Source organism: Temnothorax americanus, unplaced genomic scaffold, assembly GCF_048541705.1.
Source record: "Temnothorax americanus isolate GAGA-0224 unplaced genomic scaffold, ASM4854170v1 Scaffold12, whole genome shotgun sequence".
NCBI classification, from domain to species: domain Eukaryota; kingdom Metazoa; phylum Arthropoda; class Insecta; order Hymenoptera; family Formicidae; genus Temnothorax; species Temnothorax americanus.
Window position 1 is genome coordinate 1,934,741 of NW_027509253.1, and position 26,378 is coordinate 1,961,118.

At 40.8% G+C, this 26,378-nt stretch overlaps 4 protein-coding genes across 11 annotated transcripts; 2 read left to right on the forward strand and 2 right to left on the reverse strand.

The window, feature by feature from the left end:
• Window positions 1-581: 581 nt before the first annotated feature.
• On the reverse strand, window positions 582-5,270 carry LOC143893425 (cGMP-dependent 3',5'-cyclic phosphodiesterase). Of its 3 annotated transcripts, none has more exons than XM_077398789.1 (12): window positions 4,718-5,269; window positions 4,407-4,523; window positions 3,758-4,005; window positions 3,570-3,679; window positions 3,364-3,503; window positions 3,090-3,276; window positions 2,812-2,993; window positions 2,559-2,737; window positions 2,224-2,488; window positions 1,856-2,143; window positions 1,628-1,773; window positions 582-1,558 (listed from the first exon to the last, which is right to left on the reverse strand). In XM_077398789.1, exons 1-12 carry the CDS (start codon window positions 4,805-4,807, stop codon window positions 1,327-1,329), a joined length of 2,184 nt encoding a protein of 727 aa, XP_077254915.1. In that variant the 5' UTR covers window positions 4,808-5,269; the 3' UTR covers window positions 582-1,326. The 3 variants fall into 3 exon arrangements, with proteins under 3 accessions (XP_077254915.1, XP_077254914.1, XP_077254916.1); XM_077398788.1 differs by having other exon boundaries at window positions 2,812-3,014; XM_077398790.1 differs by lacking the exon at window positions 4,407-4,523 and having other exon boundaries at window positions 2,812-3,014; window positions 4,718-5,270.
• Window positions 5,271-5,480: 210 nt separating this feature from the next.
• Window positions 5,481-26,054, forward strand: LOC143893424 (uncharacterized). Of its 2 annotated transcripts, none has more exons than XM_077398786.1 (19): window positions 5,481-6,167; window positions 6,414-6,714; window positions 6,822-7,051; window positions 7,252-7,447; window positions 7,542-7,708; window positions 7,782-7,977; window positions 8,416-8,546; window positions 9,199-9,300; window positions 9,369-9,623; window positions 9,687-9,782; window positions 10,042-10,271; window positions 10,340-10,550; window positions 10,645-10,760; window positions 22,676-22,955; window positions 23,034-23,231; window positions 23,448-23,624; window positions 23,711-23,913; window positions 23,986-24,117; window positions 24,930-26,054. In XM_077398786.1, exons 1-19 carry the CDS (start codon window positions 5,979-5,981, stop codon window positions 24,982-24,984), a joined length of 3,465 nt encoding a protein of 1,154 aa, XP_077254912.1. In that variant the 5' UTR covers window positions 5,481-5,978; the 3' UTR covers window positions 24,985-26,054. The 2 variants fall into 2 exon arrangements, with proteins under 2 accessions (XP_077254912.1, XP_077254913.1); XM_077398787.1 differs by having other exon boundaries at window positions 10,156-10,271.
• LOC143893426 (uncharacterized) lies at window positions 10,743-17,645 on the reverse strand. 2 transcript variants are annotated; one of them, XM_077398793.1, is made up of 5 exons: window positions 17,505-17,645; window positions 13,182-13,356; window positions 12,853-13,046; window positions 12,436-12,779; window positions 10,743-11,855 (listed from the first exon to the last, which is right to left on the reverse strand). In XM_077398793.1, exons 1-5 carry the CDS (start codon window positions 17,522-17,524, stop codon window positions 11,134-11,136), a joined length of 1,455 nt encoding a protein of 484 aa, XP_077254919.1. In that variant the 5' UTR covers window positions 17,525-17,645; the 3' UTR covers window positions 10,743-11,133. The 2 variants fall into 2 exon arrangements, with proteins under 2 accessions (XP_077254919.1, XP_077254918.1); XM_077398792.1 differs by lacking the exon at window positions 17,505-17,645 and adding an exon at window positions 13,752-14,018.
• Window positions 14,412-22,668, forward strand: LOC143893433 (uncharacterized). Of its 4 annotated transcripts, none has more exons than XR_013255792.1 (3): window positions 14,412-15,647; window positions 18,104-20,965; window positions 21,042-22,668. XR_013255792.1 is itself a non-coding variant. In XM_077398804.1 (3 exons), the coding sequence occupies exons 1-3, from the start codon at window positions 15,632-15,634 to the stop codon at window positions 18,507-18,509; spliced, it is 318 nt and encodes a 105-aa protein (XP_077254930.1). In that variant the 5' UTR covers window positions 14,412-15,631; the 3' UTR covers window positions 18,510-19,139. The 4 variants fall into 4 exon arrangements, 2 of the variants coding, with proteins under 2 accessions (XP_077254930.1, XP_077254931.1); XM_077398804.1 differs by lacking the exon at window positions 21,042-22,668 and having other exon boundaries at window positions 18,104-18,369; window positions 18,474-19,139; XM_077398805.1 differs by lacking the exons at window positions 14,412-15,647; window positions 21,042-22,668 and adding an exon at window positions 17,763-17,902 and having other exon boundaries at window positions 18,104-18,369; window positions 18,474-19,139.
• Window positions 26,055-26,378: the final 324 nt, after the last annotated feature.

The window sequence follows — 26,378 nt, forward strand, 5'->3', positions numbered from 1 at the left end:
ATCGAGACTCGAGACCCCTGGCGACATCTGTACCCGCCGTCAACCTCCCCGCGGCCGCGTTCGTGAACGCATCGTTGTCGCGACTTATGAGGTTCCTCAGTGAAAGAGTGCAGCACCATATAAAAATTGGTAGTATTCCGCGCGAGTTTTCAAACACCAATTGTTAACATATATGGGAAAAATCAGTATTGTAATAAAAATATTATGACTGTATGTCAATCGATAATGTTTGTTCGCATTCATTAACTGAAATAACTCTGTTACAATTTGATTCGCCGGGTAAAGAGTATATTAGACATGTCTAATCTTTCAGTTAATGAATGCGAACAAACATTATCGATTGACATACAGTCATAATATTTTTATTACAATACTGATTTTTCTTTTCATTACTAAAATCTATAGTTTACGTCACGTACACTATAGCATTTTAGTTAATAGAGTGAATTTTGGAACGCAACCCAGGGAGCGTGGATGGAAGAGTAACTAGAAAAAGTCACTAGATTTAAATCTCGCGTAACGAAGGAGCGTGCGTACCCGCTAAAGATAAAAATAAAAATTTGCGAAGAAAGGGCAATAAAGAAAATTAGACCATCTTTTTATTTTGTTACACCTTTTATAAATGTTAATTCTTTTCTTTCTCTTATTTACATTTTTAGTGTGTGTAAACAGCACCTTTTAATTTATATCACATTTAAATTGTTGTCGTCAATAACATATCCATTCAGAAACACATAAAAATTGAGAACAAATCTTAACGAATTGAAAAATCATATATGAATACAATACATATACAATATATATATATATATATATATATATATACGTATATATATCGTTTGATATAATTTGTAAACACATGTATCCACTGACATGAACAAATTTTTTTGCATATCCATATCAAACTATGGAATGCACTTGTTAAATTCATCACAATTATCAGTTATATAATGTGCAGCAAATTATTTAAATTGGCAGTGCACAATACACGTTATGATAATCACTTGGTCCTACCCTGCATTATTTAAATGCGAATTATCTACATCTATTTTCTCGTTAAATGTAAACAAGCTCATTGCTTTTAAAATCACATTTTGATTTTCGATTGCTTAAAATTTAAATATATCCTCAGAAAAGTAGATCAATCTGTGAAATCGCAATTTGTTTCTTTTTTTTAACAGTAAAGTGCAGTTGCAAAAAATTTATCACATTATTACGAATGGAACAATTCTCGATATTATTTTACATCGGAAATCCGGACGTGCAAATTCCAAAATTGAACCGTCGTTAAACCCTGCCTTTTCTTAAACTCGTTTGTCTTACGAATTACTGTCCGCTTCCCGTACCTTCACTAGGATTTTCCGCAGAACATTGACCTTTTTGAGCAAATATCTTAAGCACCTCGACTTCAAAGTTCGGATCAAGCAAAATATCTATTCCCTTTGTTCCATTCGTCGAATACTTTTGAAATACGGTCTTAGCTACTTCCCACAATGAGCAATTGTGTTGCAGCGTACGGACCAGGGGCAGCGCCGATGGGAACAGTAACGACAAGTTACTAGAAAATAAATGTAAAATGAAAACAAGGTCTCTATTATCATCGAAATAAATTATCGAATGTACTCACGTAAAGACGGGAATAACTAAATTAGTAATGAATTGTATTTGGAGGTCAGGAATCGACGCACGTTCCCTGTCCATCATTTCGACCGGCGCGTTGCCCATGCTTTTCTCGAGATCTCCTTGCGAGAAGAATTCGTCAAATATTTGCTCCTAATACGAAAAATTAAAATTTATTTGTGTCTATCATTGGACTTGTATAATAAATCGGACATTAAAGTTAAGCGAATTTTACCGCCGTTTTCTTCGAGATTTTCCAATCTTTGGTCTGATCGCTAAGATCGCAGCAAGTCATAAGCATCTCGAATAACAGCTTCTGCTGTTTCGAATCATTTTTGTTATATCCACCGCGAATCATTTCTTCTTGGTTCCTTATGCTACGAAAGTGAGAGGCTAGATCAGTCGCGAGTATATTGCTCCTCAGCAAATCCAAAGCTTCGCTGTACTCGTTGCTGTCCAAACTCTCAAATATATTGCAGCCTTCAGTGTTTAAAATGCACATTGTTTGTGCAAGATGATGTCTCTGTGAAACAAGGATTGATAGATCTGTTCAGTTGGAGAACGAAAATTCTTTAAAAAAACTGTCGACATTTCGTGTCTTACCTCCATAACAGATCCCTCTGAACTGTAAAGACTCGCTAATACGGTGCCGCACTCGGTTTGAAATGAATTATTAGTTCCTCTATGGTCTATATCGTGACATAAACACGACACAAGAAACACCAGGGCCTGTAAGGGGGTCATGTAATTTTCCTCAATAAGTTGCAGATTCTTTATCAACAGATATGCAAAGTGCGCCACGGAGAATGCATGTGTCCAATTGTGATAAGGTGCGTCTCTGTAGCCTTTCTTGACGTACAGTATAAATCTGAAAATATTGTTACGTTACAAAATGAAATTTATTGAATCATACATCACTTCGTATTTCGCATCAGTACCTTGTAAGGGTCGGCATTTTAATTTGGTTTAAGAAATTCAAGTCTGTAAACATTTTAATAGTGTAGCAAGGTATATGTTTGTAAGGTACGTTCCTCGGACTGAAGTGAAATTTGTTGAAATCTTTAATATTGTGGTCGTCCCCGCAATTTAACAACGCTTGCACAGCAGATTCCTCCACCTACAAAGAGAAATCTCTCTACGTAATCCATTAATCGATTATAAAATATATCATTTGTCCGACAAATGTCTTACCTTCATGTGATACATCATTATCTCGTTACTAAGCTTATTGCGAGCTTGAGCATCCTGCATCTTTTTATAAACGATACTATGCATTATCGATATACCGCAATAGATACTGAACGCTGTCGCGATCTGTTCGTCAAAGGCATCGAAATACAAACCGTTTATTTTATTGCACAATTGAGCCACTCCTAAAACATAACTCTTTACATCTTCAGGTTTTTATTACAATTTATTTTAATTGCAACATTCTCGCAGGACGTTTAACTCGGTATGTTTTAATTTACCAACAATGCCTTTCTCGTCCCGTATTGGAAAGCACAAAATATTTCTAGTCCTGAATCCTGTCGCCTCATCTATCCCGCGATAAAACAGGGGATGATTGTAAGCGTCTCGAATATTGAGTAATTTACCGGTGGTCGCAACATGACCGGCTATACCCTGTCCAATAGGTATTCTCATCTCGCTTATAGCCTAGGAACGTTAAAAAATAAAAACGTCGAGTTAAATTACAAAACATTGATCCATTTGAATGTGAAATTAACTGCGCAAGTTACCTACTTCTCCCGTGGAAATGCCATCGAACACTTTGGCAACCAAATCTTGTTGATCGGGATCCAAAAGGAATAAAGAGCACCTCTCTGCGTTTGTCAAATTTCTGACCTCCGCCATAATCTCGCGCAAGAGATCAGAAAAGTCTCCTAAAAATTTGGATTAGAAGATAAATAAATTATCGGATATATCGTGTACTTGGAGCTGATACATACCCAAATATGTGAAAAGTTTCCTAGAAACAGCTAGTAATTTTTGACACTGTTGTTTCACACGAATTTCTTCGTAGCAACGCAACGAACTGAGCAAGTATCCAAGACAAAACCTGCGATATTTTTTCATTCAATATAAATTACGTTCCACTGGCAATTGCACGGTACATAACAATTGCACTATACAATACCTAAAGCATTCTTGAACTAGCTCTGTACAAGCGTGTCGAGCTTCATCCCCATCCACGTAATCTACCAGGCACACGAGCAAAGCCGTATAATGCTTGAAAGGATGCTGTATCGGGATTGTTAAGAGAGATTGCGACGTTGCGTCGGTTATCCTATTAATGTGTCTCAATAATTCTCCATCGAGTTGCGCAACGTTCAGAGCTAATGACGTTTTATTTATCACAGCCTCATACAAAACACTGTTTGGTATCTGCAAAGCAAATTTAATTCTGTTCTTCGTAACTCACAGAAAGTATGTCGGGCGAAAATTGTGCTACCACATTCGTTTTTCAAATCAATAAATTAGGGATATCAATCGGGAAATGTTGCGCCAAGCTAGGAATATAAATTTAAATGGATGACAATTATCCTATTGGGTTGATCAATAAAAAATTTGACCTATAATCTTATCACAAACAAAGTATAATAGTAAAAAATATCTAAATATTTCTAAGTGCCGTAAACAAAACTGGAGAAGATGAATATTTTCTCATTCCGGATAGCCCCTGCACGCGATTGAAATTATCATGCCGTCCAACATTTTCCTCTCTCTCTCTCTCTCATCCTTAAATTTTATTCTATACAGGAAATCGTCGCGACGGAGACACTTACAAGAAATCTCAATTCTCTATCCAGAATTTCGTCGCCTATCACATGGACAACCATTTCCTCAGTTTCTACCTGTACCGATATGAGAAAGACTAGCCTCGAGTTCGTCGCGTCCCGCACCTGTAGAATAAAAAAACGAGACTGAAAAAGGAGGCGACAAAAGAAATTGGGAGAAAAATGACATTAACGAAAAAAAAGAAAAAAAAAAAGAATAAATGAGCGAGCCAGCCGGTGTTCCGTCATCCGACCTGGCAGACGACCGCGATCCGGTGCGTCGCGGTTTCGTACAGAAAGTTCGACGTTTTCGTACTCACATATTTGTTGAGCCGCCGCTGCACCTCCGTGTACGGCAGGTCGCACAGCTGCTCGATCAGCGCGAGGATCCTCGTCGGGTTCGTGCCCATTACGGCCGATCGCGAATCGGGTGGTCTTCCTCTGCACCCACCGAGACTCCCGCGCGAATCATTTCAGGATCGGACGCGGCGCGACGGGAACAACGTCGGCGACATCGATCGCGCGCGCGTCCCGTCGCAACCCTTCGCGTGGGTCGACATCGAGGTGACACCGTTGGAAAAACCGAGTTGAAACTGCGCGGCGCCGGCGGTTGGTCCCGCGAGGGTTGGCGACGAGGGGAAGCGCGGTCGATGACGATGCCCAGGAGTCCAGAGTCCAGGAGCGCGACAGAGAGCACCGCGTCAAACGGATTCACCACTGACAGGCGGCGATCGCGCGCGACTGCATCGCGTCTCGCGTCGCGTGTCGACAATGTTTTTTCTTCTTCTTCTTCTTCTTCTTTTGTTACAAATATAATTCCGGGTACGTTCGGAAGTTGCTTTCCGATCGGCAGGGCGAAGCAGGGTGAAGGGAATCGATTGTATACCTGGGAAACACAAGTGAACAGATTCACTAGATTTCGACAAATAAAATCGTAGATAATCTAGTATTGCCTATATAACCTCACTTTTGTGTAAATTTGATTGATCCCCGAGCCTGTGATTGGCCGAGTTCTTTTACGCCATACGCTGCTCCATGGACTCCATCCTTATCGCGATTTTAGATTGGCAATACTTTTGAACCCCGTTTTAAACGGTTTGCATCAGGAAACGATCGTTTCTGACAGATGAATAATTGCAGCTGCAAGAAAAAAACGTCTCTCCTAGGCGTTTTTGGCGAAATGACTGCATATTAACAGCGCGTCACGCGGACAATAAAGATTTTGTATTATTAAGATTATCCGGTGATGCTCGGCAAAAGGGAAAGCAACGATTGCCGCGTGAACACGAGTCGCGAGGATCGAACGATCGTCACTGATTCAGGGAATAGTCCGAATAGTTGATGTTTGTGTTATACGTATATATACAATTGTGATGTCACGTAACACGGTTTTTCTTCGTTCCGTAATAATAAACAATGCGGTAGTCACAATGTATTTATCCAATTGCAACAACAATGACGCGAGGTTACGTCATTTCGTCATCTTATAAGAGTTAGGTGATCTCCGAGCTCTTTTGTAACAATCAATTTGTATACAATTGTACCGTCGACCGTATTGTCGATTGTATACATCTCGCGAGGATGAGCAGGGACGTGGAATATAATGTCGCTACTAGATACCGAACGGTCAGGAAGCACCTGGACAACCTGGGATACAAGCAGGCGCTGTCTTTGGACGCTCTACCGCTGATAGAGGCCTTGCTGGCTGATCTCGTTCAAACCACGGACAGTCTCGAGCACTTCAAAGCCGTTGCTCGGGAGAACGTCGAGGTACGCCCCGTTCGCCGATTGCGTATTCGCGAGGAGAACGTGTTCAGTCTCAGTCTCCTCTGAATTTTGTAGATGTAGAGAGAAACATTTGAACGCGGTCTTATTTGTCTAATTTCAAGTAAAAGCTAAACGTAAACAGTAGGAGACACGATCTCGCGTGTCGTAACGTCACTGACGAGAATAATGCGATTTTGATCAAGTATTTTTGACGTATATGGATCTAATTTGACGACGTATCATCGGCAGGCATGCGGCCAGTTGCAATTGACAGTTGACCCGTACAAATGTGATAATGCGCGATTGGTGCGAGAGTGCAACCAGCTTCACTCGGATCTGATAGAAACTAAGGAAGCGCATCAGAAGCAGGTCAAGGATCTCAAGAGGCAGATATACAAGTTGGAATGTGAATGCAACGATCTGCAATTGACATCCTCGCGTAATATACATAAGATAAAGGAGCTGGAGGCAGAGTCAGCCGCCAAGTCTAAAAAGATATTGGAGCTCCAGGGCAAGTGCCTAAAGCCAACTGTCATTAATGTTGGTTTTGGTGAGTTGTTTTGTTATTCTGTTGCGAGTGTCGACGAGGCATCTGACGTTATCATTAATTTTTAACACAGTACATATATATATATATCTACGAAATTTTTTTTACAGCCGCTAAGAAGCGTCCCAGTTTTCCTCTTCGAAGACCAGTCTTGGAAGCTGAGCCGATGCCGAAGGCAAGAAGCAACGGTCCACTGCCCAAATTAAGTAGCGTGGATCCTAAGATAATAGATGTAATAAGCATGGCGGATCACAAAATGAATTGCTTGAGTCAGGAGGTAACGAAATTGCGAGCGGACCTTTTATTGCAAACTGATACCGTAGAGACCCTTGAGAAACAGGTATACTAAGCATCAATATTTATGCACGCATTTCTCGATTGTCTCTCGAACGTTCTCCAAGAAGAAACGTAAATATTGCGCACGCTAAAAATCTGTTCTGCATGCTAAGAGTTATTGACGCATAGTAACATTATTTTTAAGAATATAAATATGTATATTGTTTATTAGCACGTTATTATAAAACAAACAATTTTTTATAGCTGACCACAAAGGAGAGAGAAATAATTCGACTGAGAAAAATGCTGGAGGATGGTCACTCCTACGTTCCAGTTGGCAGGGACTGCACTTGCAGGAAAATAGAAAAGAAAGCTGGTGTTACCTACGGTGACGTTACGGAGATTAATGAAGTGAGGATTCTCCAACAGGCCAAATTGGAACTGGAACAGCAACTAAAAGGCAAGGAATTGAGAGAGATTCTTTATTTTCAACATAATTATTTTGCATATGAAAACATCTAATTTACGTACTCCGTTTTTTTTTAATGACGCAGAATCTCTAAATAAGCAACACGATGCCATGTCTCAGGCAATGAAACTAGCAGCGCGAAATGAGGAACTGGAGAAAGAATTAAGAGATATAGATCACGTTGCGTTAGCTGTAGAAGCCGACTGCAATTCTACGGTTAAAGAGAATAACAGAAGAGTTTGTAGGCTCCAGGTAACTACGGCGATTGCATTAATGTATGTTGTCCAGATATTTTCTTTGTTTTCATACTTTTATGCTTGTTTAGGGAAAGTTGGAGGACGTCATGATGCAGGTACATGTCTTAGAGCGCGAGTTAACCGTAGAACGTAGAGAGGTACAAGAGTTGAGAGCAGATCTAGAAGCATGTAGGCTTGAAAAACGTAATGTTCAACGTACTCTAGAATCTACATTGGACGAAAAGAAACAGATGTCTGACAGGATCAACCAACTAACGGTCATTGGTACGTTCAACTTTAATATCTTTTAACTAGTCTGGGCTACTTAGATCGAAGATGAAAGTTGAAAATAATATTGCAGAAAAAAGTTTAAATAATGAAATGGAAAGATTGAGTCAAGAAAACGAGTTCCAAAGACAAGATATTGATCAGTTGCAATTTACTAATAAAATATTAGAAGAATATATACATAAAAAGAATATTGAGCTAAGTAACGAAGGGAATGATCATATGCGAGCAAAAGAAAAGGGGGAAAAGAATGATCAGAATAATGGGATGAAAATGTCGAAGAAAAAAAATGGTATTAATATCAATAGTAAATCAATTTTTAAATGTACACAGCCCAGAAAAATGTTGAATACAAATTTCGATGGAGCATTTATTTCTAAAAAAAAAATTATCTAATAAGAAATATACTAAGAATCTTTTTTTTATCCTTTTTAGCATGTAAAAATAACAGTGAGAAATGTGATATGGATTATCAGACAGCGGCTAAAGATAGAGAAATTATAATAGATACAAATAACTTTGATATGCAAAAACGGATTGACGAAGGAAACTTGAAAATTGCATCTGTAAGTCGAAAAAGTTAACTTAATATATTTATATATATATTAATTGATTTTTTTTTTAAATATATTAAGAAAAGATGAATATCTTTTTGTTTGAGGACAAGCGTGGCCTAGTAGACAGCGCACTGGTCTATTGAGCCGTAGTCCCGGTAGAGCTAGAAAAATTTTATTCGCTTGTTCTGCTCTCGGAAAACAATGGCAAAAATATAATAGTCGTTCGGAATCGGCGTTGAACTGTGTAGGTCCCATATACAATGTGTAGTGCGCAACACATGTATATGAAGAGAAGTCACCACGCTCGGATAACGAGCAAAATACACACGACTGAGGATGATATAAATAAATATATATAATAATAAATATCTTTTCGTCTTAGCGCGATATTGTTATGTATATTTATTTATATCATCCTCAATCGTGTATTTATTGCTCGTTGTCCGAGCGTGGTGACTTCTCTTCATATACATGTGTTGCGCACGTAGATTATACCCATTGTATATAGGACCTACACAGTTCAACGCCGATTTCGAACGGCTATATTTTTTTAGAGAAGTGTTCGTGGCAAGACTACTCTAGGTGGTTTGCCATTGCCTTCGGAGAGGAGAATGAGCGAATAAGATTTTTTCGAAAATATATTTATCGTTATATTTTGCAGCTGCAACACACAATTCAGCGATTGGAAATGGAACGAGATCACTATAGGAAAGAATATATTAATTGTCGGGACGAGCAGCGCAGAACATTTGACAAAGATAACGTAAATATTAAATGCGTAAAGATACGCGTACAAAGAGTTATAATTTTATTGCTTGTAATAAATTGTAGGCTGATTTGTGGGCACAAGTTTGTGAATTAAAACGTGAGTTAATTGATAAGGAACAAGTTTTGAGCAAAATACATCAGGAGAAGGAAGAATTGTGTCATGAAAAGGAGGATCTAGAAGCACGATTGCAAACTTACAAGGGTCAACAGAGACAGATGTGTATTCCGTGCAGATCGTGCAGCTTGTGCAAACCCATCCGTATTTGTTCCTGTGCTTCTGGCTCGCCAATATCTATTGGAGACATCAGCACAACGAAGGTATTTAACGATTTGCAAATAAAACATATATTTTAATCCTTATTTCAATCTCAATTTACGCAGACAATGCTCGAACGTCTGGAACGAGAGCGGGATACGGCCAGAGCGGATGTTGAGCGACTGATAGAGGAACGCGATGCATTACGGGAGAGACTCAAGGTAAAGAGCAGAGATCGTATAAGTTAAATTTTACATTATCCTTATTTCTTGATTTTTTCTAATGTATATTTTAAATCTTAATATACTGAGTGTCAATCATACGAGTTTAACATCCACGCTATTTCATTAATTATATGTGTTTGACCATAAGTGTTTAACTGTAAGTGATTAGCATAATACTGACATATTAATTCTTGCTAACTCTGTGTGGGTATGGCAATGTGTTGTAAATGCATGGCTGGATGATACCGGGACGTAGATGATGTCGGATACGCACGTGTGCGAACAACTTCGTCTTAAGGAAAGTTTAGTCGAGGCGGAGAATCGCTTGAAACATATGGAAAAAGAACGGCAAGATCTGTTGGTCACTCAGGGCACGAGAAGAGCGGCGATAAACGGTCTCGAGGATCAGTTAGGCGACGTGCAAGAAGAACTGCGCCGTACAAAGCAGGAATTGATGGCACAACGGACGCAATATTTCCAACTACGGTAATATATTAAATTTTATTTGTAGAGGGTGCACGTGTAATCTTAATCTCCCAAACTTTTTATTGCAGAACGTTACAGGATCAAACGGATCAAGCGCTTGGAGACGCGCAGGGTCAACTATCGCGGGCAGAATCGGATTTGAACAAGGCTATGGATCGTAACAGAAGTATGGAGCAGCAACAGGTGCAGTTGAACGATCAAATCAAGGAGTTGAAGCAAGAAATAAATACATTGCGTTCGAGCATGACGCTCTTGGACCAAGAGAAAGATCGCCTATTGGTAAACGCAATATTTTAGCGATTTACTATTATAGCGTATTACACTATTTTGAATAATAGTTTACAAAATTGATTATATTTTGTTATTTTGGTAGATGGCATTGGACGAAAAGACAGAGAAGATCGCCGCGTTGGAACGAGAACTGATGCACAAGGATCAACAGACAGAGGGAGTGCAACAACAAATCCGCGATTTACAGCATAAAAATGAGTAAGTACATCTGCGTTTATTTACAACTTTTAAGCTTTCTAGAAAAATTGGCACATGTCTCTCATATCTTTTATAAGAAACTTTAGACTTTTTTGTAAGTTATATAAACGATATTTACACAATACTTGAGATATTATTACGTATTAAGAACACAATAAATAAAGCTTCGCTCAGATATGAGATAAAACTAAAAACAATTTGTATAACATTATATACAAAGTTAAATCAATCATCGTCGTTCTTTCAACCGAAGAGTTCGTTGCATCACACACTAGGTAAAAAAAGCATAAATGTAATTTGACGAAGCTTATAAATTATAAATGCCGCGCAGCGCCGCGATCACTGCGCAGCGATCTATGAGCTATTGAGCCATTCAGATCACTATTGATTTGATATTATCGTTGAGAAATTTTGCCAGACTTACTACGGGTGGCTGGCAATTGTTCGGCGAGATCAGATTATTGCTGTCCAGCTCCTCCAGAGCCTCACCAGAGCTCTGGACGATCTTCTTGTAACCAGGTCGGCACTCGCACCTGGCTCTCGGTCGCGATTCTCCCCCATGTCGCCACAACCGACTGTTTCTCGGTGTCCTCTGGGCGACCAGCCATTCTCCCGGGGTACACGGGCCCTGCGTGTATAACTTGTAACAGGTTTTTTTTATCCTGACCATGCCTGGCGTGCTCTCGCAGTCGTCGCTCTCATTCGTCAGGCACTTGCCGGCATCCCTCATGCCGTTGGTACATCCGCACACGCCGTTGTAACTGATCCCGTCGAGGGACGGTCTCACGTTGTAATCGTACAACACTATTTGCCCATTTGGACACGGTCCCCGCGTACCGACCTTGTAGCAGGTCTTCTCCTGAGGAAAGTACAGTCTACCACGTTTGCATGGCACGGGAATGCAGGTCGATGAGTTCATCAGCATATAGCCGCTCTCGCAGGGTCCCCTCGTATGCAGTCGATAGCAGAATCCGTCTTTGTACAGCACATGGCCTGATTTGCAAACGCATCTGGCTCGTGCGACGTCCTCCTGCGATGATCGAGCGTCCATTGTCACCACAAAGTGATGTCCTTGCGGACATGGATCGACGCCGCCTATAATAATTCACGCGTATTAGAAATTTATAAATATTTTACTAAGGACGAAGATTCAAAATTAAATTGAAGAAATTAGTCGGTACATGCTAGTCAAGGGTGTGTAATAATGCAATAAGAAGAAACAGTGGGATCTCTATCTTTATTTCAAATCGTCTTCAACTAATATTAATTACAAATTTTTTATAAAATTGATTTGTGAAATAATTTCAAAGTAAGAAAGTTATGTTAAAGCAGAAGATATTCAGAAAAGAAAAACAGTTTTGCTGAAGAATAAAAATTAAGCTAGGCACAGATCTGAAAATAATTATGTTGGACCATTTAAATAATTATATTGGACGTTCAAGCTGGCTGCTTGAATATTAAAACTTTTTGCAGCATCATGTTTGAGCGTTCTACATAATTATTTTGATAGTCCAACATAATTATTTTTAGACCTGTATCTGGCGTAATTTTTATATACTTAAAAGCTTTCTCTCTATGTGTAGTGTGTTTCTCGTTTTCATTTCTTTAAATCTCACTATTACATCTTTATATTTTAGATACAGGTTGTATTATACGATTACGTGAAATATCTCACCTAACTGATAGCACATCCCGCTCGGTTCGTGATAGTGAGGTAATTGAGGATGGCAGCCGCACGTTCCACCCGGCAGAAACAATTCTCCCGGCTCCGAGCAGGGACCCTTGGTATAGTGTTCGTGGCAACCACCGCCGTTTCCCAGCCAATGGTACCTGCCCAGTTCGCCGCTCGTCGAGCACGAACAGGTCGCTAGACCGTCTTCGCCTACGATAAGAAGCTCGCCGCGTGGACACGGGCCTTTGCTGAGCTTCGGGTAGCACTTGCCGTCCTTGGGCCAGTAGATTTCGCCTTGCTCGTTGCAGGTTTCGGGATCGCGACAGACTCCCCATCGTGGCTTCGTGCTGAAGAAAATCTGCTATGAGCACGGGTATTTTCGGTCGCAAGCGAAATTAAAGAAAGAGCGTTTTTCATTACCCTGGTTTATCCGACGCCTCGGACACGGGTGCGAAGAATTGACCCTTGGAGCAGGACGCTCTCGTGAATATTGAATGGCACAATGCGTCCCTGGGCGATTGTGCGGTTCCCGGGGGACACCTACATTCCGCAATTGTTCCGCCGCTACCGGCCGCCGGGCCTAGTTCCATGGTTTCCGGACACGGAGCGCCGATCTGCCCATAAATGCGAATTCTCAGAGGTGAATGATTCTATCAAACGAGCCTTTTAAAGCAACCGTGGTACGTCGTAGATTGGCCGCGCGCGAAAAAGGTATAACTCTCGAGAGGGAAAGGAAGTTTAACACCTGCCTGAAATATTTTGTAGCATTTTTTGTCGGCCGGCCAGTACAACAGTTGCCAACCACGTGGTTGCGCGGCACAGGGGTTGCTCGAGGGATCGGCCCACGGCGGCGGCATTATCGCGGTCCTCGCGCTGACCGCTGACAGAAGGTAGACGATGCACCCTAAGAGAATCCGCATCGCGCTGAAAATTACCGAGATGACATTAATTACATGAGTCTGCAAATCGCGGATCTTTCCGCGACGAAGGAAGTTAACAGCCGCCAAGCACATGGCACAATAAGAAGAAACGGCGGAATCTCTCTATCTTTATTTCAAATCAGCACACAATTAATTAATTTGGAAACCGTAAGACGGATTGTTGAAAGCGGACCGAGCGTGAGCGCGATGTCGTACCGCGAGCAGAGGTAGGACGATCGCGAGAGAAAAGAGTCACGGAGAGGCGAGCGCGATTTTCCCGAAACGGAACACGGCGAGCGAAAAAGACTCGAGTCTAATTATTCGCGATGCGCCAAGATTCTTCTCGATAATTTGACGGTATCCCGAACACGGATAGAAAACGCAAACAGAAGATGTTACCTTTCATCTTCGACGCGGTCGAATGCAAAAGCAAATTTCACCGGACTCGTGCCCGAGTCGCAAGTGGAGAGCGCTTCAACAGAATGTGTGGAAGTTCGAAACGGGAGTATCGCGATAGCGCGAAATGTCGATGCGTGTGTCGTCTCGCCGTGCGTGCGGGAAGGGGCAAAAGTGCGCGCGACAGCGAGGGCAAAATGACCATATACTTTCACTGTTTCACTATGGCAATGGCATTGTCCCTGGCAGGGCTCAGGATGACGCATCACGTGCGCGGAATAAGAATAATGCGCCACGTATAAATGCTTCCCGCGTCGCAGAAAGCAAAAGGTCTTTTCTCTTTTTTTTTCCTTTTTTCTCTCCCCGGTCTCGCTGACCGAGAATCACGCGAATATCTTGCGGTTTGAAATATAACGAAGTATAACGAAACACAATTCTGTATGATCAGAGCTGCAATCTATTCCACTTGTATTTAATCAAATTTATTTAAGCCAATTTGAACGGCATTCCGATGAGGCCTCTGTTATCTTTGTACAAGTCGCTGACTTGTTTACACGGTGAATTTAACGGCATATTACACGCGCTATTGACTATGCAAGAAACGCAGCATCTCGTATCTTTTTTTTTCTTCAAAGTCGAGGAAGTAATTAAACAGCATGAGGTCTTGTCAACGTTTCAGTGCTGTCGCCTGATCGAGCTTTCTTCCGCGACTTTCCACGGCGGCCGCCGAAGCCGGGAGTTTTATTTTTTCGCCGCGGCGAAGTTTTGTTAATCACCTTTTACCACCCAGCACCTAGAATTCGTCTCACGGTTGTCGTTCTAATTAACGCGACGATTCATCCGGCGTATGCCGAAATAATCCTCCTAGCGCGCTGTCGATCGAGATAAACGCAATCCGGTGTGCGATGTCGTATCTTTTAAAACTTTCCCGATAATTTGCACGACTTTTTACAAATCACATGTCGTTTGTAGAACGCAAAGGTTCGTGTCCTGGAAGTAAGATCGTGTGTTCCGCCTCTCGTAAATACGCGAATCAACGCCGCGCGGAAGGGGGGGGGGAGATATCTTTCCTTTTCCTATTCTCTAATTAACGCCGTTGAATCGCTTTAACGATCGAGCGTGAATAAATGGGCGAGATCGTTATCTACTTATGCGTTACGCTCGCGCATCGTCCGTGAGATTCCTCTGCCTCTGATCGATGCCCGCAGGTGCGAACGCGCGCCGTTACACAATCGTCTAATTAGCGATCATTCAGTGGGAGCGAGTTACATCAGAACTTTCTCGTTTACAAGATTTCGTTCTCTGTAACAAGCGCAAAGAGACGAAGTAGCGAAACATTTAATCTAGTCGCGATAAGCGCGTAGCCTTTTCCTCGAGAAAACTAGGCTGCGTTGACACCCCGAACAGATATAGGATGCCGAAATTGAGATACCTGGCTGAAAATTAAAGGTATGAGTTCCTTTGATAATTTCAACGATTGCAATAATAATTAAATAAAACACCGGAGTGAAATTGAAATTGTTTTGCAGATTCGACGATGTGGGAGGAAAATCGAGCTTTACATGTTAACGAACGTAGATAGCTGATTCTCGTTTACGCAAAATACCGATCGGATTCTGAACGTGTGGGAAGCACACCTCTGTAGACAATTTGCGTTGTGCACGTAGCCATATATAATCACGACGAGATTTGATGCGAAATTCTTGATACACAGGGTGCACGTGGCACCCCAGTATATTGTTCAATACGATTCTTCTCCGATATAAGTTTCGATGAGAGGAGGCATGCCTGAGATTCCCGAGTATCGCTCTCGATATCGAAAGCCGCTACCATCATGAATTCCTGTTATTCGATGTGTCCTTATTGCTGCCTGCCTCACGGCGATGACATTCCCTATAGGTAATTTATGTCAATAATTTATGCAACGCGGAGTATATTGCATAACATTGTACTTTTTTTGATTACACGTTCAGTTGGTAATGAAATTTCGTCGTACGTTGTGTGCCGCATGTGTGTGCGTGTTTGTCGATTAATAATACTATAATAATAACAATTCTATAATTCAATGAGAAATTTTTATTTTAAAGGAAAAGGTACAATTATAAGACAATTATTTATCTTTATGTTTCTTTTCTCTCATTACTAGATGAAATTTTTTTTTTATTTTCTTATATAATTGTCTACATTTTGCTTTTTTTTTTTAATAAGCTCTTTCTGAATTCTAATTATGACTTGATAAAAGTTAGTTCTTTTCCGTAACCTCGATTATTCGATAAATATATGATTTTTTTTAATTGAGACATCATAGTCCATACATTTTTTTAGAAATTAAAAAAAATTATAAAAATTGTTTTTCAAGAAAATGACACACAAATATCAAATTATTTCACGGAGAGTTTTTCTAGATCAAAGATTTTAATGTTACATAGCGACACAGCTTCATGTCTCCCTCGCAATGATTCACTCTCATTTTCTTTGTCTGTTTCAAATTAAGGCAAACAGAGGCCACAGAGGGTACCAAGTGGGATGACGAATCGAATGAAAATTTAAAACATTTTTTAGTTATTTCTTTTTTTAATTGATATTTTTTTCAAGTACATCCACCCACTTAAATAAAATATATTCCAGATTCTGTAAAATAATCTCTATTTGTGTAGCATAAATGTTTAATGTAGATATCAGTTGAAACGGAGATACGAAATTGATTCTAGCAGATGTCACGTTATTCGTTTATGTACGTTTTCAAGGTACCTACATATAATTCCCCCTCTTTAGTAAAATTATAATAAATGAAAGAAATTATAGTAATCTCCCGGGCCTGCGACACTTCTCTGTGACGCGTTTATTATATATTGTTCATTCGTCATGATTTTACTTTCTTCGTCAGAGATGTACTTTCTCCGCCTTCCGTGTCATTAAATTGTAATAACCAGTTATTACTCGAGTCACTCGTCTTACACGCGCGTGCACACACGCACGCACACACACACACGCGCACACGTGGCCGCCCGCGTTCGCGATTCGCGTTGTGCCACGAGGAATTCTTGGAATTTTTCGAATTGCTTTGATCATTAGGGATCGCGCTTATATAATTACGCGTGCTCGCGCCTCGGAAGCGCGCCGGCGGATTTATGTTCTCGCTGAAAAGAAAGTGTCCGCTATAATACGTTATAATCGATCTACGCCGTGCCGAAATCACGCAATGCAAACAACGCGATCACGTAACGTCAGTCACCCTTTTTGCTCGAAACAAACGCGCGAATTTCTTCGTTTAATCGCCCTTAGGTCCTCGACACGTTCTACTTGAATTTTGAGCCGATGGACATGGCAATTCTCCGTTCAATTCCTCTCTAATCTCTTTTAACTTTTGTTAGATAGAATGCTGCGGAATTCAAGGATGTCACGTCGCGGACGTCGCCGAGTCGTCCGACGATCGCAGCTTTGATACAGTGAAAGGATTCTCTATATCGAATGTCGATTCGTTTAACCTTTGGAAGAAGATCTATGCAATCACCACTTGCCATTCAATCCCGGACTGGACGTTGCGTTATTTATTATAAGCACAATATGTAACCACCTTCGTGTCAAACGATTTATGTCCATTTCTGTCAATGTAGATTTAATCTTGGTTTAAATCTAACTCTTACTTTTTATCTCTTTCTAATTTTTAGAACTAAAAAAGATAAAACCGAGATTAAAGTCAATCTACATCGGTAGAAATGGGCATCAGTCTCGTTGAAACGGAATCCTCCTTACCTTATCATCGACGTTTTCATGGTGTTGCTGTTCTCTTCAGCGACCACCGCGATATTGTACCCGTTGTCACGTCACTATTTCGCAACTTATCGTCTTTCTCAGTTCACCACTCGGCCCTCCGCATCCATCGTATCAGAGAGGCTCGCGAGTCAAGCCGCGTCTTAGCCGATCATCGTCGTCGGTCTTGTCGCCGCGGGAAGCTCGGCGAGACTGGCTCGCGCACGTCCCGGCCTCGCGGCTCTATGCTATTACCTAACTCGACCGAGTCGGGAGCCGAATTCGCCGAGGCGAGATGAACATCCTCCTTTGTTCGTCCAGCCCGCCGTGATTAATACCGATCTGCGCAATCTGCATCCGGGGGGAAAACCTTTTTGGCATACCTTTCGCGATGATAAAAGGTATTTTCCTCGTTTCTTTACCCCTCCGCACGCCTTTCGCGTTTCGTTGCCTTCATCGCACCCGGATCGGACGTGATTTACGTACGATTACCGGTGAATAAGCCCCAAGACTTCCTCGCAACGCGTGAATCGACGGAACGTAAATGGCACTTTGAACATTTTATTTTATGAAAATTTTCACTCATGTTCGCTCGCTTTTAGGTCAACGGTACGACGTTTGTATTTTTTGGAAGAAGGTAAAAGTTGGCTCATTATATTTGCGACGATCGCTGGATTTTTACGATGGAATATTCGGGATATGTGCGGAGGTGTGCATTCATTTCTGCACAACGCGACTCGCTTCTCTGCAGCTGCGAGGGAGGAGACAAATCAGTATTCCAATATGCGTGGGATTTCTGAGGTGTCTGAAACGCAGATCCAGTGAGATCATCCGCGATTTGATTTCATTTGTCGAACGAGACTTTGAGGTAAACTGCATCTCTCTCGATGCAGTTGCATAGAGAGTACCTGATCTTATGGATTACATTATTTAAATTGTATAAGAGAACTTTAAGTCTGACGAACGTTTTAGGGAAACTGTCGAGAAAACCGCAAATATCCACGATAAAGAAAAACCGGTTTCAACGAATTTATGCCTTTTTGCGCAATGTCGCATGATTACTTTGCCGCTTCAAGGTTTTTCAAAAAATGTCGCTGTTGCGACACCTCCACGCAACATCTCTGTTACACGCGGAGGACTTTCATCGTCACTTGGACCTCCCGAAACGCCGTCGCCGATCAACGGCGATCGCCGCCACGGCCTGCGACCGGTGCGTGGGTTTCTTTTATGAACTGTTGCATAATTTGGTGCCGGATCTGGAGCCGAACCCAGTAACGGGAAACGCATAACCGTCCCCGACATTCATTCAATCCCGATACGAAGAGGCGAGCGCGAGTGGATCATTGCCACCTTTCTCATGAAATTGTCACTGTTACGTCATTATCTTAAATTATCGCGGCCTTGAGAAATTACGAGATCGTCCCAAATTGAGTTTAATCGCATTCTGTCGAGACGTATAAGGACTTTCGGCATTTTTCAGTAAATATTTTACGGTAAACCTCCATATAAGATGCGGAATGGGATCCACGTTACATCGCATTGTTCGAGACTCAGAAGCCGTACAAAATGTGGAGATAATTCCTTATTATTGAAACAATTTAATGTTATAATATATAGAAATTATTTTTATCTCATCTCTCAAAACGAAAAAAACTTACACAACTTTTATTGAATTTATAGTGAACAAAATCTTTGTATTAACATGGAATGATTATAAAGCTCCAAAAATTAGAAATTTGGTAAAATTATCAACAAAATAAAAACCCAAAAGTTACAAATAATCTTACCATAAAAATTCAAAATAGCTGCCATTGTCATATAGTAATATTTAACAATTGCGCAAAATTGTCACAGTTTAAAAAGCACAATGTAGAGTAATTTATTGCATAATAGGGTTGCAGATATTACAGGAAATGATATACGAAGATCTACTGTATATAAAATAATATCCGATAGGAAAAAGAAAGAAAGAAAGAGAAGCATTCAAATGGCATGTTAAATAATTATAAATAATAATACAATTTTAGAAAAAAAAAGTTTGATTATAAAAATCTATTTATTTAATTGAATTCAAATCAAGGATAATTCGTTTTACATTTTTTCTTTTTAAAGAACGCTTTTCTTGTTTTTTTTTCTTTGTGCAACGCTCTATTTGTTAAACAGGACCGTGCGGAAATGAATAGTAATTTTAATCAAATCTACGCTAAACGATCGCGTCGTTCGCTCGGATAATCTCAAATGCCTTGGGATTACGGTTTCTTCTTTCACGCATCATCTCCTCGCCTCTTCTTACATAACTTCGGTTTCGAGGAAACGTGCAATGCCCTTTGCCTATATAACGGTAATCCTATACAAACTAGAAAATCTTCGAAAGGGCGCACCTATGCCTCTCCAAGTGATCTCCTGAGCTAACTATGAATAACAAAGGCGGCTAGCTCGTACATCTCCGTCAAGCTGCTCGTGGACTGCTTCTTTCTTCGTTGGAAAATTAAAGGAGATAAAGTTAAAACTTTAACTTCGTAATCTTTAAACAGTAACCATTTATCGCAATTTATAATAACACGTTGAAAATATCATTCTTAAATATTTATAATTTGTTTGTCTTCAGGTTCGAGATCAATGATTCTTATACTTCAGTGAAAAAGAAAACTTCAGTATTGAAAGGATTGAAATTTTAGATGTCATTCAGGAATCAATATAACGCTATACAAGCGTAGCATGCTATATCTTCCTTAGAACGGCTTCCTGTAACGGATTTAGTATCGTTTGCCGCTCAATTTTGACATGCACGGCTTGTGAGGCAATCATGGAAGAGAACAGTGAGAGATCCAGTGACCCTCCTCCTTCCTAGGGAGCGATGCATCGCTCTGACTCACCTTTCCACGAAAGGTTTCGTCGCTTTTGGTAAAGATGCTCGTTTTTTACGTAAATACAGATTTCATGTCGGATTAAACGGTTCCTCGATATGAAACTTGTGCCGTTATTACGACTAGAATACAGAGTGGAAAAGTTGCCGTTGTACTATCGTACATAGCTTTCACATTTAATGCACCGTGGCAAAAAGCGCATCGTGCCGACCATTAATATTTAAAGCGTGCAAATTTCGGTAAGGGACGACTCATTTATCGCCGTAAATAGCGATAAGCGAATCGTGCATCTTGCAATATGTGTGGAATGGGTTTAACTTCGTTGAGGCCTTGCAATTAAGCCAGTACGAAGTTGCCAAGTCGATTATTCCGATGTCGCGAGAGGGACATCCTTTGCATACATTAACAGGACGGTTTGTAGAGCACTTGCGATGCTTTCTATGGCACTTTTTCTTACGCGCTATCGTCGTGACTGTGGACTTTCCTTCTGGCGTCGAGGAAAGAGAGAGTGAGACGTAAACTCGAGAAATCAGGAGGGAATAAGGCGCGATAAATGATGATTGAACGACGAACGGTATTTGGAGCCAATTGTATTACGTAAGTTTTGCAACTTCAAAAGTTTGCATCTTGTCAAGTTGAGTAATTCGCGACGTTTCTCTGACTATATTTACAGTTTCAGAGTCCCTCGTACCGGAAATCTTCCGCGTCGAAAAGTACAAGCAGGGAAAAACTGGTAGCTCACTACCGGAATCGCATTTATACGGCTGGAAATTTTATCATCAGTATTGCTCACGGACGAAACATCGCCGCCTGGTAGAAGAGAAATTTTACGTCTTGTCGCAAAGCCCGTGGAAATAGAAATTATTTCTTCGAGCATCCGCGAATGCATTCTGCTGTAACATCCGTGACATAATTTCCATCGTCATTATCGCGATATGATAATCCGCCCCGAGGCGTGACGGACGTATCGCCAAGGGTACGCACTCGATCGAACCGCGATGAGAAAATTGATTATGCGAGTCTACGGCGTTACCCTTGGTATTAGCGAGGTAATGAGATAAATTTCTCGGTTAGTTGAAGACGCCGACACAACGATGGTTCTCATTTTTTTCTTACTTCTCTGATATTTGACTCTCGAAAATTTTTTATTAAATCCTGTGCTCAATTTTAAAACTTTACCATCAGTTATTAAAATTCGCATTCTTTTCTCTAATGTAAAATGCATACGTTTCTGCTTATTAATATACTTGACTAGTATAAATGATAAATAATTTTGTTTCAAGTAGAACCGCCGATTAGAAGGTTGTCGACTACCGTGGAAAACGATTTCCTCGATTCGCGCGCGTGCATGATGGAATCGATTTTCACTTTCATGCTCGGACCAGATCCTCCGCGGGAGGCGGCTGGTTGCTGCTGTGTTGCTGCTGCTGGTGCCGAGAGGAACGCCAGGAGAGGCGAGAGAAAGTCGTCCGGCGCTCGGATACTTTTCGCACGCGCCACGACCACGTTGCAGGTCTTGCGACGATTACGCAAACCGCGCACCGCGCGTAATCGGCGCGTGGATGATCGATGGTCTGCGGTCCACGCGTTTCTTCTCCTCCCGTCCGCGGAGGACTTCGACGAGCTGGAACCTCGACGATTGGTTTCCGCTATTGACTTTGATAGCACGTCGAAAGTTGGGAATGATTGGCTTTCGGTGGACACGCGTCAACATTTTCCGCGATGAAAGTTCTGCAGATCTCTTAATGTCCGATTCTTCCGAGAGAATTTTATCCAGACGATGTCGTTATTCAGTTCAGAATCATTTGTATACGTCGGCCGATTCACAAATGTACGACATATGCATAAATAGATCGATATTTCGTCAGTTGCGCCTTATTCGGCAATTTATTGACGGAGTTGCTGCAGGCACAATGAGAAATTCGATCTGTATAAACGACAATACAAAAATCCAATCACGTATAAGTACCTCATTTCGAGAGAGTTGTGCAAGTTGGGGGAAACGACGAACGCCTAATTCGTTCGTGGTGCCCTTGTCCTCTTTCGAGAACGTATCTTGCGCCATGAAGAACGAACACCTGATTCGCATAGACGATCGCAGAATTAAACATGATTGCTGTACGACATCGCAATACAAGATTATATTACAAAGATGATGACGCTATTAAATAGAATAATCATTATTATGATCATTATATATGCTATAATAGAATAATCGTATTACAATCATTATAATGCGATTGAGATAATTTATTATTTTTCTATTTAATGTCTATGTTCTTTAACGCGCAATGTTAATTGTTGCAGAATATGCGTCGATCAGAGTGCGGAGCAGGAGCGTCAGCTCAGGTCGCTGCAGCTGGAGATGGAGACACTGCAGCGGCAGTTCGAGGCCGCGTCGGTGGACCGCGAGAACGCGATTCAGGAGAACCGGAAGCTGCAGGACGACCTGGCGGCGGCGACCTGCGAGGTGCGAAACATGCAGCGCGAGCTGGAGACCTCGCGCGCCGAGTGCTATGACCTGAAGAGGCAGCTGCAGACTTATGTCAGCGAGGTCCGTCGCGCTGAGGAACTCCTAAATCGGAAGGTAGATCCGGAAAGTGATTTTATCAATAACGTTCACCACCAACGAAGCTGTTTCGCTTATTTTCCTCGATCCTACCAGGAGAACGAGAGAACGGAGATGCTGAACCATTTCCGAAGTCTCAGCCTGGAGGCGACGGTTCTGGAAAACAATAATCACAGCTTGGAGTCTGAGGCGGCGGAGGCTAGAGGCGCTCTTCAAACCGCGAGACATCAGATACTCGACCTGGAACGTCAATTGGCGGACAGGGACTGTCTGATAAAGGGTTATGAGACTCAGGTATTTCGCTCTCTTCGGAACAGATTCGAAGAAACGTGAAGAATCATTGATACTTTCACTCATCACATTACGACATCTCGTGTTGCGACGTTCAGCTGAAAATGATCTGACTTAAATCAGGGCCAACAAGGGATCTGATAAATTTTTGAGACGTACTCATCACGTCATTCTCACGTGTATAATTTATACGTGTGTATAATTTAATGATTTCTCCAGATAAGCAATCTGACGCAGAGCGTCGCTAGCATGGAGACGCAACTACGGCAACAGATCGAACAGAGAAACCGTGCCGAAGCCGATTTAATGGCGGTCAGGGACCTGTGCGTGAAGCTGGACCAACAAAAGGATACGCTTGTGGAGCAACTCGGTGACAAGGACACCGTGAAAGCGCATGTAAATTTACTTACTCTTTATTCTAGCCGTTTCTCCCGTTTGCACGTCACCCCGGTTTCTCCACCGCTTTGCTTTTTCTCGTGCAGTACGAGGCGCAATTATCAAGACTGAAAGCCGAGCAGAGCATTGTTCAGGATCAAATTGCTAGAGATCGCGTGACCGTGGAACGACTGGAGACCCTTCTGGACCAAGCGAGGCAGGAGTCCGTTAACGCGCAGGCTACCAATCAAGAGCTGCAAAATGAGATCTCTAGATTAAAACAGAAAGTCTCCGAGCTTCAAAGTAAACTGTACGTCCCATTGTCGTCCTTATTATTTTTATATTATATATCTTGCGCGTTTACATTTTTTTATGATTACAGTTCGTCGGAATCCGCGGAACTTCGACAGTATCAGAATCAAGCGGCGGAATACAGCAAGCAGATCAGCGAGCTCCGTAGACAAGTCACCAACGAGAGGTTTGACCGTGCTAGAAAGGAAGAAGAGAGTCGCAGGTATTTTATTATAATCGTTAAAAATGTTTATCTTTTCACTGTCGAGTCTCTCGTTTGTACTCTCTCGCGTATTGTCGCGTACCGTCCCATCGTGATCGTTTCTCAATTTAGAACTTCTGAAGAATCCGTGATTCCCCTCCAACAAAATCGCACGACCCTTCTTCCTCAGTCGGATATTAGGACCTCCAATGGCGAATGTGTCGCCTCTACGTCCAGGTCCAGGTAGAGTCGGGGTGATTGTGATCGCGCTTGAAAGTAGATTGTAACTTATTAACGAGTCAATTACAAATCCGTCAGGCAAGTAGATTGGCTGAGAAAACCGTACACCGCGATTCCGAAACACACATGCGTACGCGATTCCGGCCAAGTGGGATTAACGAGTCACGACGATCGACCCACGTCGTTTTCACACGAGTGTCGGTGTTCCTCCTTTAAAAAGCGTATTTCCTCCGCCAATTTCGTGTCATGCCCCAGCACGTTTTTCTCGCAACGCAAGTCTACCGACGACACAGATAAGACATCGAATTCTCCTTAACGGGGAAAAATATCGTAAACATTTAATTTAATAATGCTCTAAGAGCGCTCTCGAGGCTTTTGTAAGGACCTTTGCATTTAGAGATAACTTTTGTGCCATATACATATGCATTTATAGGAAATATATGAATTTTATTATTTACAACGATTGCTTTTTTGATGCGAGGTGATATTTACGCTATTGATAATATATTCTGATGAATTTCCCGACGCGAGAAAATGAAATAAATTGTATGTGTTTCGCGACTGACGCTTATCTTATCTGTTTATTTTTGCAGGTCGCTAAATTCATCTCCAGACAGTTTCAATGTAGATCTAAACGTAGTGATATAATATACTTGTGTTTGCACGCGCACGCGATGTCTGTTGATCTACTTATAAATATTTCCAACGGAACGGGGAATAAGGATAACAATGATAGAGCAGAGCCCCTGCAAAGCACGCAAATTGATTTAATATGTCAAGCCTCGGCAGTATGACTTAGATTATAAATATTTTTTAATGATGTAAATATGTGTGTATAATTGCAATATATATATATTAATATTGTCCATCTAAAATAGACAAAATACGAAATTAATAAATAATGTGCTGCCAAGAGACCAAGACTTTCGAGAAATGAAAAATTGACAATTTTTGTGATATAATCAAGATCGTTTATACATATATATGATAATTTATCTAATTACCAAATATCTCGAATTAAGTATATATAAGACAATCAAATTGTACAAATTATACTTATTGTTAGTTTAATTTCCTTTTAATTGAATTTCTATCACCAAGACTTAATCGAGAATATTTAAAAACTCAGGGCTTATATTTAAAAAAAGAAATGTAAACATTGAATATATACATATATATGATAGAAAATTGAGGAGAAAAAAAGAGAACAAAAAAGTCGATAATACTTCTAGCAGTTTAAGCTTCCTGCCTACTCGCCGCTTCTGTCCTTGTTTGATGACGTCAGAAGCGAGAAATCGCATGCCTTAATTCTTGCGGTTTTACGTTGAAAAAGATATATCCATAAAACGCGCAATTGTAATTGATTTAGGAGCCTTAATCAACATGACTTCATGACAGATTTTTAAAAAATTGAATTTCTGCAAGTCAAAAACAGTACGAGAAATTTGGAGCAAAATTAGTCATGCTAAGACAAATCTTTTAAAATAAATAGAAAAGATAATGCCATGGACATGCATTGAATAAGATTCCTTCGAAGAAGAGAACACTATTTATATATATATATATATATATATATATATATATATATATATATATATATGAAAATGTTTTAACTCGCAAAATATATTGGTAAGTGTGTGTTTATAAGTACAAATATATATATTCTTAAGTCTTTGTACACTCCGCTGACATTGCAATAAATTTTATATTTTCTACAATTTCCAATTAAATGTACCTGTGTTAAAATATGTTCTAATTATAGGATTTTGAATGAAAATAATAAAAAGCAGAGTGATAAATAAATGAATAAAGGTGAAATTTCATGGGCAGTGAAAAGCAGCAGCAGATTTTTCTGATTGGATAAAAAATAGAGATTTTCTCGAGTTTTTAGAACTTCTCTATTTTGTAGCCAATCAGTACGATCTGCTGCTACTTTTCACTGTCCATGAAATTTCACCTTAATAATTGTTATATTTAAGTGGCTATACTATACGTACGGGTAGATGATTGTAGACGAATAAGATTTGCGTTGTCCAATTTTC